Genomic DNA, 13202 nt, shown 5'->3' with positions numbered 1-13202 from the left:
TAACCTGGCTATGATGGGAAGGGTTGATTCAATGTGAATTTTTAGTTCAATTGTATATCTGACACAAAAAGACTACCATCTAGATTTCATTATATATTTATAATTTGAATTCTGCGTGTCTCTGTTGTCAAAACTATATAAAGAGTTAATTTAGGGCTTCATCAACGTCTTTTTTTATCAACGAGATTTTCTCCAGATTCCAGGACTCAAGTCTGTGATAGCGTCAGATTCTGGAAATTTTTATAATTTTATTTGCGCATGTGAATTTCAAACCACAGACAATCAAAACCTACCTGTCAGGAATATCACTGAGCTTAGAAACAGGACTAGGACCAGAGTTAATAGCAGATTTCACTAATGTTGAGCTAGATAGATTCAACCAATGGTAGTATTAGGCGTAGCCATTTAATCTGGCTGTTAAAAGATTTTTCCAATAAGACGTTTTAATTTTTCTGTTGTTATAAATTCTGATTACTAGTAAATGCTTTGTACTATCAAAACATCAAATTAATCACAATATATATCTTTTAAAAAGCAATTGGTTAAAAAACACTAAACAAATTTTCTTTTTTTCACCATTTCATTATTGTTGTCAACAATACAAGAGTCACTTGACTCGAAGCAATCGAGTAACAGAGATAAAGTAATGTTTCTTCAGTCGCAAAGTTACTTGACCATTGCTTCGTCATTGCCATTCAATTGTGCAGGCACGAAAATACGTAAAACTGAATATTCATCTTTAGAATAACTTGAAGTTTTGCATGCACTGCTGTCGAGTTGCCTTCTTTATTTTTCTGTGTTATGGGTTTTAAAGGCTAGAGTTGAATGCCCAACAAGAACCTTGCAGTAATCACCTAAATGTACTTCGGTCCTTGATTTTAGTTTTTTTCCTAAACAGTTTTATTCCTAACTAGCTGTTATCGGCGGCTTCACACGCAATTTTCAAATACCAGTAAAATACTGGTCAAATACTAGTAAAAGCACTTATGGTGTAATATGATGGAGTACTAAGCAATGTGTCAGACGTAATAGGCGTATATCAGGTATATATTATTTAAGAGTTCATAGTTAAGAGTATCAGAGATTAACCTTACTAATACGATGTTTTTTGCGTTGTTGCAAGCATTTCTGATTAAACTGTATTACATTTACAACGTCATAGCTGACTCTTCCTTGGTACCCCGTTTAAGAAAATACAAATACACAGATCTCTTAAACCTACTTCGGCCAAAAAGCGTATAATTAAAGCTCTTTATCGTATACTTCCAGTATAAGATATTTCTAGTACCGTAGTAAAGTTTGCCTCATAATAATTGCGAAATTGTTATTTTGTGGGGTTTTGCTTTCATAGGTAAAATATTCAACCGATTGTTCTACAATTTTGGTACAACTTGGTCTGCATTGTTACACACTCTGGTATGAATATTGGACTATTCTTATTTAGAAAATCCCTCTGGACCACGCCCCACTGGCAGTGGGTAACTGTTAGTAATGCAGATATAAAAGGCAAAGTAGTCTAAATTTATGTGTACTTTTAAAGAATATTATTAAACCTATCTTTGTTGATAATGTTATGAAACCTACCTTTGTTGTGTTTTGATGAATTACGCTTCTCAGATCTGTACACATATGTGTATTTTCTTGATCGGGAATAAGTGAGAATTAAGTATTTTACTAAAAGTACGAAGACCTGATGAAATAACAATGGCCATAAATATGTAATTTTTTAACATATTTTCTTGATCGAGGCAAGGAGGCAAAGTGAAATTTGTGTCGCAAATACAATTCACTCGAATCAGAAGTGATCATACAGGTGCAAACACTACGAAACTGCGTGCAAAGCCGCGGGTAACTGCTAGCACTTTAGAAAATGTAAGCATAAACAGATGTTTAGCCACTATTTAAACTTTACTTGATAGTTTCAACATCCTTTTAGTGTCAGTTAAGTATGGATTATAAAACACAACTACCTTTTTTTTAAATTCCATAATATTCCCGGTATCTTTCAAAATCTTTCTCTTTGTATAAACCTTCCACAGGATTAAAAAAAAAATACTTTACTAACATTGTTATCCTAATTATTGGTCTAGGCGTTCGTAATATTAGCGCTTAGCAACATATTCTCTGTTTAATTTGTATCTATAAGACTTTTTTTGGGAAGATCCAAATCTATATCAGTACCAATTTTCAATTATCCAAAAGATAAACATTTACCCTTATAATTGTCTAAATTATTAATAATGTTTTAAAACTATATAAAGCATAAAACGTCGGTAATATTTCGTTATACTATCATAATAATATTTATAATATTAAAAGCTTAAAAACACTTCGGAGTCAGGAAACACCTGTTCCATAAAAATTATAGCTCGTAAACAACCGCCATTGACGAGCGTGAAGCCCCGGAAAGGCAGACGGTGGTTAGCGGTGGCTGTCTCTATTAGGGGTGCCGACCTGCTATTAGGGGATGATGGATGAGACATCTCTCGCGATAACCCTTTCTGCTTCTCCTCTACGCCATTATATAATCAATATCTGGCACCTCATACGAATTGCTAATATAGTGTCCGCTGACGCCTTATCTTCACACCGCAACGTATTTCCTTGTCTTCTCTGAGAAAATGTAAAGGGAATACTATTACGTGAGCTCAGCCTGCTTTCCAAAGCGAGCCAAGTTTTATACTTCTATTATACTTATATTAGAGTCTACTAAGTGAGTTTTAACAAAGTTAATAAACATGTTATGAAATTTTACTTAAAGAACAACATTTTAGAAGTATTTGCAATTTCTGTGAAAAAGTCCTTCTCTAACTTCATTGCACTTCCTAAAACGTTGTATCATCATGCGTTTTATAACTTGATATATCTCTTCGTCTACATCATTGAGGATGAATTTGTGATTAGGCCGTCAAATTATGACTTTTTCACAGGGCGATGTAGGTTAAGTAATATCAAATTTGCTCTTAGAACAAATTAAGAGGCATACGTTATTGTATGTGGTCATATACAATTACAATTGAGGGTGAATTTGTGATTAGACCGTTAAATTATGACTTTTTTACAGGGTTATTTAGACTAAATTAATTCAAAAGTTGCTCTTAGAGCAAATTAAGAGGATAAAACTATGCGTATATACTCATATAAAATATACAGTTGAGGGTGAATGTGTGATTGGAACGTCAATTCATGATTTTTTATAGGGTTATATAGGTTACATTATTTAAAAAGTTGCTCTAAGAAGAAATAAGAGGATAAAATTATGTGTATATGTGCATATGATATGTAAAATTGAGGTTGAATTTATGATTGAAACGTCAAATCATGAATTTTTCATAGGGTGATGTAGGTCAAATAATTTCAAAAGTTGTTCGTAAAATCAGATTTATTTTTAACTAACCAAATGTTCTGTTTTACCACTTAGAACTTTTTAAAAGATTGTTTAGTAATAAATCAATAAAATTGTACTCCTCTAAACAAATAACCGTAATTTTTCAAACGTAGGTAAAATTACAATGGGCCGTTATTTATCTAAATATAATTAAGTACCAGGAAATAATTCATAAATTAGAGTGCTGTATGCAGCCCCCTCAGTAAGGCAAATTTCAGGTATATATTTCTCTTCTGTAGAATAAAATAAATACCTTAAAGCTAGAAAATAAATAAATGTTTGTTAAATTTGCAGAAAGAAAGATCTAGACCTGAATACCAAGTCTAAATACATTAGATTAAGTTAACTTCATGTCTATCACTCTCATTTAGCGCTGTTCACAATAAAAAGCTATGTATGCTACATTTTTGCGTTCCATTACTACTATAAATAAATAACGGTTTTTGGTAATTTTTATATTAGTCCATTTTAATATATAATCCAAAAATATAACAATCGTTATCCCTCACATACATTGGATGTATTTTTTATTTAATGACATTTAAGTCAAGATATTTAGATATTGAGCTCTTTATAGAGAATTATTCATATATTTTTATTCTTTATGTATATGCTTAGGCGAATAAGAGTAATAGTTTTGAAAATATTTATTTCACTCTGCCCACAGAATAACACTATGGGTCAGATTCCGTTATATGCCCCAAACGCTTAAACTTTTTTCAGTGAACTTAGAACGTTATAAAACGATGTAGTTGAGTAACAAAACTAACATTCCATCAATCAACAAGCATTTCCATGTATTGCGGTCGGTATTGTTGTCGCTGTTATCTTATCTATCTCGAGAATCCCGATTACAGCAGGCCGCGCGGCGTCACATGATTATTTAAGTTTTTTACACGGTACATAATTGCCTTTCCATTACAATTCAATTTATATTTCTGATCAGCCCCTCTAGAATTTGATATTTTACTGATAGGTTCTATCTCAAGGGATGTTTTTCTTTCGTTGACATCAATCGCATGAGGCACTCGCATTTTGAGTGGCGGAGTTTGATCAAGAATAAAAAACAAGTTTTGTGTGTTTTTTTCAATAAAGTTTTTGTTTGGTAATGTTTGTTTTTGTTGAATTTTTGTGTTTGGAGTAATGTAGGGGTGTGTTCGATATACGTAATACGTAAGTACCCTTTTTTCTTAGCTAGTAACCAATTGTAATTCATTATAATCATCCGTAAATGAAAAATTAGTGTTGGGGGCATAATGTTAGTTCTGACACTCAACTAAATCGTTTTATAACTTTCTAAGTTCATTGAAAAAGTTTAAGCGTTAGGGGGCATATAATGGAATCAGACCCCACTATGCTATATTACCATATAATTTCCTCAAAATAATTAAATATTTGCTGTCGATTTGACATGTATTTGATTATTTATTAGGTATATCCTTCACTAAATCAAAATACAATGAATAGTTAGTTAATATAATATGCTAATATTAAATTTCCAAAAACTTTATACTCCACAGTGTGGTAAATTCTTGAAAATTATTTGACACGATTCTGTATTTTTGAATTAAACTGAAATTTGTGTCTTTAGGTGTCTACTTTCTCTATAATTACCATGTTTCCTACAGTCTGATTTGACTGTTCTGCATGTTTCAATAAATTCTCTCTGATTTTAAAATTTGGTTTAGGTTTATTATTTATTTTTTCTTACTCTATTAATTCCCTGATAGGGAATAGAATATACTAAACTAAATAATTATTTTAATATTATTTATATTTTGCCATAAATCTTTGAACTTTATTGCATATGTTTTATTTATATAAAACTATTTTTTTAACCAATGTGAAAATTAAAACTGTTAAAATTTGTATTATTTCTAGATTAACAAAACATTTTTCGTCTCACAACTTCAAATGCACATCATATAAAAATCACTTTAGAATATTTCGCAATTTCTTTTATTGTTTAATACAAGTGTATGGTAACCATAATAACTCAAATAAGTAGCATCTTTTAAGAAGTTTTAAAAAAACCACATGTTTCAAAAATTGTATAGTATAAATATAAGTGTACTAAAATTAAAATAGTTTAAGTATTTCATGCATTTAAATAATCTTCTTATATTAAAATTAAATATTTAATAACCATACAGTAGCATTTGCAGTACATAGATTATTGTATAAAACTATAAGATTAGATTTCCCCGGTGAAAATAGCTAATAAATGCGGAATGAAATGTATTCTTGACTTGCTCACTATACCCTCTGTCTGTCTCTCATCATTTATAGGGAAGAAATCATATTTTTAAGTTAAAAGGTACAAAACAGACTTTGAAAAATAAATATTTTATTTAATTGAGATTTGTTTTTTAAAAAAGTTAGAAAAATTACCTCTCAAGAAAAATGGTGGTCTGAGCGTATACAATATACATACAGTATTTTTCAAAATGCAGATAACGTAAAATGAAATTTGTCATTGCCTTATTGTTCGTTGCGATTTTTGGCAAGTAATGTTTTTCTTAAAGGATTTTAAATTTTATATCACTAACAAGATATTGCCTATTGTACATATACATTTTCTATGTATATGTATGTATATATTTCGAACTAGGTTCATAGAAATATTTTTATAACCTAAACACAATTACTCGAAAGTATCGTGTTTTTTGTTGTTGTTCTATGAGCAATGAACTTACATCAGTATTTCGTTACCTACATTTGTAAAGTTGTCAATATTTAGCAGAAAGATACTCCGATATTAATATTTTACTCCTCGGAGTACTCAAAGATGAGACGTTTCATTAGTGGTCGATAAAACGAGCACTCCCAGTAAATAATGACGGATATAAAATATCGACTGAGATAAGTTATGAGTTCATTCTTCAATGCCCAAGCTCTCATAGAATTGCAAATACAAGCCGAGAGGTTTTTTATTACAGCTCTCCCTCACTAACTCACAATAACTCACCTCAAACTCAGCCGCAATCAAAGGCCGTTATAGACTCGATATGCTGTGAACCTGAATATATTTAACAGTTTATCGGTAATTCCAGTTTTATTAAACGTTTTTAGTTTACAATTCTAACTATTTATTGCTATGGGGAATCGTATGATATTTCATGTAATTTATTGCCCTATGGAAAATGGATGTATGTGAGTGTCCTTTCACTGTTATATACATATGATTTATGTTTAAGTAAAAAAGTCTTGAAAATGGTAGTTAAGGATCCTGCCAATTAATATTTAATTATTGTTCACTAATAGCATATCAGTCTTTTATATACTGTTTTTTTACATATTTGTTATAAAGATTTTGCCTCTGGATAAACACCTACCAGTATGTTAATATTTTATTGTGATTTATGATAATGGGAGGGGATTAAAGGTTGTACGTTTTTCATCGAACACTTTTTCTCAATTTGACCGGTTATAAAGATTAAAGGTAGATTAAAATTAAGATGCATAAATGTATATATTTAATTTCTTAATTAGACGAAAACAAAGCGGGTAGATTAAAAAGATCACTGCCGTCTTAGTTGATGATTGCTAATGTTTTAAAAATGGCCGTTAGTCTATAAAATAATCTACGAGTACCTTCTTTGCTTTTTATAATCAATCTGATTTACAGCTAAACAAATGTCGTAAAAGAGGATTTTTCGGGACATTTGGCATTGTTCAGTGATACAGAAAAAATCAGTAACACTACGTTTCAGGATCTGCAATTTGATTTCTTCTTCGAGTTAATAACTAACCTAAGACATAATTACAAACTACGTTAAAATAAGCCGAACAATACCAGATAATTGTGACGCGTAAGTCAGGAATCACAACCACCATGTTGTGTGTCAACTTCACTAACTAAAAAACATTTTTCTATGACTGAAATATGGCAAATGTCCGGAAAAATCCCCTTTCCTTCACAATCCTTCTATCGTCCAAAAAAACTTCTAATCTAAATAAATGTAATTTCTAGCATAAATCATAATAGACACATAGGAAAGAATACCAATCAGTCCCGTGGTTTTCATAGTGAATGGAGTGTTATTGAAAACTATGAAGATCAAATTGTAGATAATTTTGTACTGAATTATAATTTGTACTTTTGCCCACAGCTCTACCAGAGGAGGGGCCACGCATTACAGGAGGGAAGCCAAGGTACCAGGTCGGGGACACCGTGAGGGTCAACTGTACCTCTGGCAGTTCCAAGCCTGCAGCCTCCCTCATGTGGTTCATCAACGGGGAACAGGTTTGTGTGAAACACATGAATGCATCTCTATCAGTAAAATTGCATAGTCTTTTAACAGACATACTAATAGACATAATAAACTTCTAATAAATACAGCTAAATCAAAATATGTTTGTTTTTTGATCAGAATAAAGAAAGTAAAGACCTCCAAATCAATTGCAAAATTTGTTTGCCACACACATCAATGTCTATTTAAGTGTTCTTGCAAGGAAATAGAAAATTCACATTATGTAAAGTATTTGGGATTAATTATTAACAGGAACTTAAAATGGAATCACTATATAGGCTACATTATTTAGCAGTCAAATTACGAAAAATATATTATATTTTGTATTATTTTTAGAGATTATATAAAGAAAAACATTTCAAGCAGTTATATACTTCCTGGGTTGAAGGCACCATACGGTTTGGAATTTTAAACTACGGTGGAACATATGAAAGTATCCTAAAATCAATTATAATTTATCAGAGATTTGCGGTTAGAAACATTAACAATATAAAGAAATTTGACCCTGTCGCATATTTTTTTATAGAACAACGTATATCGGACATTAAACAATTGTATGTGTCACCTATTTTAATTTATATTCATGAACATATCTTTAATTACGTGAAGGAATTAAAGCTTAGCGTATTAAGTGAAGTATACTAAATCTTAGATCATCAAGTCAAATATCATTAATATTTACCTAATTTTACGAAAGAAATCTCCAGCCACCAATTCTTTTGTAATGGTATTAAAATTTATAATAAATTTACGAAGGAATGTGGTAATGATCTTTTTGTTTCAAATAAGCCCAAATTCAAAATAAAAGTTAAAGAATATGTTCATAACAATATTATGCGAATCTGACCAAGTGTTAAAACACTTCTTTCAATTATTAATTCTCGAAATATTTTATATTTCACAATATTAGTGTATTTTTTTTGTTAACTTATTATAACTCAAATTTATTACAACCTTTATTACAGTTTCTTACTTGTTATATATCTATTTAAATGATATTTGTATTGTTATTATTGTGAAAGATTTTTATAATTGTATCTTTTTATTTATTGTTATTCATATAAACTGTTATTTTTTTATACTTGTATATTTATTGTTGTTATTATAATATACAGGGTGTTTGAAAAGTATGAGTACGGCTTAATATTTTAAAAACCATAGGAGATAACATCTATAAACTTTGCACAGTGTCATATGGCTATGTAAAATATTTTTCCTTGCTATTAGTCTACCATGACATGCAAACCATGGGGGGACGGCCCACAGAGGAAAACATGGAAATCTTAAATTGAAGCATGGGTCGAGTGAAAGAGCTCATTTGAAAGAGCTCACTTAGTAGAGTTGAATGCCGCAAACCGCATCTCAAAAGGTTTATCCAATCAGAAATGGCGGGTTGTTTTAGGTACACATTGTGAAGTACATTATGCGCTGCCATTTCTGACTGGATCGTCGTATTCTGATGCGGTTGGCGGCGTTTCACTCTACTATCCAATGTGTTATCACTGAATTTTTTTAATTAGCAAATTACGTCATAAATTTATAACACAATAAATAAAATTAAAAAAACATCGGTATTTATTGTGTTTTTGCATCACTCGACCCATGCTTCAATTTAAGATTTCCATGTTTTCCTCTGTGGGTCGCCCCCCCCCATGGTTGGCATGTCATGGTAATAGCAAGGAAAAATAGTTTACATAGCCATATGACACTGTGCAAAGTTTATAGATGTTATCTCCTATGGTTTTTTAAAATATTAAGCCGTACCCATACTTTTCAAACACCCTGTATAGATGCATATTGTTATTATTCGTATTAATACTTTTATGTGTACTTATTATTAGCTTGTGAATGTATGTGTGAATATATACACTTATTATTATGGTTTTCATATATGAAACTTGGATATGGGATGAGCTGGGAGTCTGTTGTTGGCATTTGTTTTGTTTAAATATTGCATAAATTATATACTATACAAACACTTTATGATAATAGTAGTAACAAGATTTAATATAATTGGTGCGTTATTTTGATTGTTGGTTGTGGTAATAGGTGGTGCAAGCTTTGGTTCAAGCAAATAATAATAGTTTAATCAAATATTTTTATTAATTAAAGCTTGGTTGTTAATTAAATGTGCAGCCGACCAAAGTATATTACAATTTTTATGTTATATGCGTACAGATTTGTCACACGTGCTCACCGCACTTGACATTATGTATTTCTTGTAATATATTGTAGAAATAAAGATGTTTGAACTGTGAAATGTGAACATACCTACATTTTGATATTTTGTTTAACAGGTCAACAATTCCTACCTGAGAGGTCCGACCGTAGAATATGTGGGGAGGGAGGGTCTGGAAACCGCAACTTTAGGTCTGGAGTTTAAAGTGGAGGCGAGACACTTCCGGCGAAGTGACCTGAAGTTGAAGTGCCTGGCGACCATCGCTACGGTCTACTGGAAAAGCAATGAGGAGAGTGTGGAGGGTGAGAAGCCTCAGCGGTCACCGGCCCTTGAGGTCAAGGACATCCCTACTGATAGGTCCAGGGCTGATAGGGTTCAAGGTCAGTACTACTTATTGATCCTAAGTTCTAAGTTCCTATCCTCACTCCATCTAGTTTTGACTTACACTACCATAGTTGCCTTGTAACTATGTAAACCTTGGATAATTATAGACTTCTTCCTCATCACTGCTGATACCATACATAGATGTTATTTCTTAAACAGTAACAGTTAGCCCAATGTTTCGTTCACTTACTGATTATAACACTCTTATGCCAATTTGAATATCGTTATTTGAGTTTTGTCACTATCTATTCTTGTAAGTTGTAAATTATACAATTGAGCCATTGTATGAACAATTTTGCTACATTAAACATTCTCATTTGTAGTTTTGTAAGATATATAGTTACTTCGTCGGAATGTGACACAGGAATAACGGTTTGAAATCTACAAAATGTGTACAACGTTTTTTATACGTTAAGAACTCCTATGTTTGTCCAATATTACAGCTGACAGCTCTGAATTCAGTTTTACCAACTGAAAATACAAAGAAATCAGAAAAATGTATAGTGATAATAATTCTCAAGATGCAAACATTTTCAATTATATTAGCAAAACAATGATGTAGCAAATGAGAACGTACAAGAACATTGTTATAAAATCTCTCAGAGAATATAATTCATTCAAGATAATTCAGAAATTGATCTAAATAAATGACGCATGATGATCTGCTATACAAAATAACATACATATAAAAATAATATTAATGAATAAAAGCATAATATTATACCGTGTTAATGAAATTAGTAGCAAAGATTGCAAAATGTGCTGTCGTCTTTAAATGTATATGTTAATTTAAAATTAGAAAACACGTTTTCTTTAATATTATTTGATTGCTCCTTAAAATATAAATAACAGTTCAAGAAAGACTAAAACAAATGGTGCTAAAAGCACACTGATTGTAGTAATACATTGTAATGTATTAACTCTAGATATTGTGCATTTAGCCTATATACTTGTTTCAGTATCCAGTAACTACTTCAAAAACTTTTTAAATATATGTTTTAGAGCTTACTATAACGGTACATATTCTTGAAACGACTCAGGAATAGCTTCCTTGCAGTAGTTACCTTATAAATGTATCTTTTTATAACAAAAAGGTTATGTTATAGGGTATTTTATACTCAATATCCACTACAGTTTATGGCAATGTTTTCATATATTGCATGTACCAAATAATATATTTCAAATTAATTTTTACTTCAGATTACCAATATTTACCTTTTGTCGTAATTTCTTCTGTATAAATTTAATAAATATTTTTTGAATAGATGAAATCGTGAAAGAAAAATAAAACAGTTATTTGAATTATAGTGGTGAACTACAAAACTATAAACACCTATCAGCAATATTCTGTTCTGTTCAGCTTCTCAGGCCTGTGCATTCTACGCCTGCAGCGGCCAAGTTCTGTTAGCCGTGCTCCTTGGCCACCTCACAGTCACTGCTAGATAACAATCACGGCCGTCTACAGCCCGAGGTCGCTAGAGTCTCATGTAACATAAATACTTGGCCTGTAAATATACCTGATTCGCCAGTAAATACAGCCCTGATTGCAACATACACTATGTATACACGATTCTCACGAACATTTGTATACAATTCCTACTTAAATTTACTTATTATTCATTTATGTTTTATTAGATTAGAACTATATGTAACTACATTAGTTCTTTATATTTTTTATTTTACAAAATATATATGTTTTCTGACCTAAACATCGTAGCTACAATAATATTTGTTCCATGAATTTTTCAACATTTTGTTTTGTAACCCGAAAATTGTTTATTGTTTCAATGTAATTAGGTTATCTATACGTATCTATTACTTATATAAATTATATGGTATAATTTTAGAAACTAATATTGCCGTATGATTATTAATATATTTAATGTATATTATTGAACTACAAAACGTTCATAGTTATTTAAACATAATTTTAAATTAAAATCAATAAAACAACACAATATCTGGTATATAAAGGTATAGTAAAATAACATCACTAAAACCACAAGTATATCAATATTTAATGACATAGTGTATTTTGTAATCGAATATTGAGATGTTATGTTGCTCTTCGCACTTTTATATATTAGCGATTCTCTTGGGTGTTATTCTAGTAAACGGTTTATAATGTATATATTGCACTAACTGTTATAATGTATTCTTTTATAGAAATAATGTTGCAGCTATGATTTATTTATTTATTCCACACGTTCCGATTATGTAAGTTTAAAATAGACCTGTATACATTTCAAGTTCTTTGTATTTCTTTAAATGCTTAATGAGATTAAGACGATAACGTTATTTGTAGATAATTAAGTATGAAATATGTATTTAATTGAGTAAAGTATTTGATCTAGTTTTGGTACCTAAACATTTAATTTGATTGATGGAATCAACCATCATTATATTGATTTGTGCTATACAGTACATCATGATTAAGTTCTCATGTTTTGTATTGAGTATTGGAGGTATAGATTGTTTTTCTTTGTTAATTACTCTTTTTAAGTAAAGATCGTTACAACTTATGCAGTGTCCACTGTACAATATACAGTTTATTCATTTAAAAACCGAATTAAACGTACCTACTTTATATTCAAATATAATTTTGACGTTGAGTTCAAAAGTTAGTGGATTGTTTTCTCTTAGGACAAGAAGCTTGTAAATTGCACCTAGTCCTATAAGGACCTTTGTGCTGCTTCCGAAGTAACAGGCTATTCAGGATGGGTAAGGTTAGGGGGTAAGGGCCGCTTCCTGTCGAGATCCATGAGGAAAAGTTTTAAGCACTAATCTCAAAGTCATGCCCTTCGAAATAAGTGGAGGACAGTTCTGAACCAGCCTCTCCAGTAGGCCGGGGGTAACACACCCATGTTAAGGCTAGCAAGCACCTTTCACATTTAGGGAACGAACCCTTCCAACTCTAACAGTCATCACACATTATACCCACATTATATTAGACCTATCGAATTACCCTAGCACCCCAAAATCTCGTCATTTTCGGTAA

At 31.0% G+C, this 13202-nt stretch overlaps 1 protein-coding gene across 1 annotated transcript in view; it reads left to right on the top strand.

The window, feature by feature from the left end:
* LOC124356578 overlaps positions 1 to 12391 on the top strand; it is a 434532-nt gene extending 422141 nt beyond the window's left edge. Inside the window, exons 4-6 of the mRNA XM_046807661.1 lie at positions 7501 to 7634; positions 9939 to 10200; positions 11565 to 12391. Of these exons, the coding sequence (XP_046663617.1) occupies positions 7501 to 7634; positions 9939 to 10200; positions 11565 to 11650 (482 nt within the window). The 3' untranslated portion in view covers positions 11651 to 12391. The remainder of the gene's footprint in view (positions 1 to 7500; positions 7635 to 9938; positions 10201 to 11564) is intronic.
* The last annotated feature ends 811 nt before the right edge of the window (positions 12392 to 13202 follow it).

This window comes from Homalodisca vitripennis, chromosome 3 (assembly GCF_021130785.1).
Source record: "Homalodisca vitripennis isolate AUS2020 chromosome 3, UT_GWSS_2.1, whole genome shotgun sequence".
Taxonomy (NCBI): Eukaryota; Metazoa; Arthropoda; class Insecta; order Hemiptera; family Cicadellidae; genus Homalodisca; species Homalodisca vitripennis.
The sequence above is the reverse complement of the archived record's forward strand: the minus strand, read 5'-3'. Positions and strand labels throughout refer to the sequence as shown.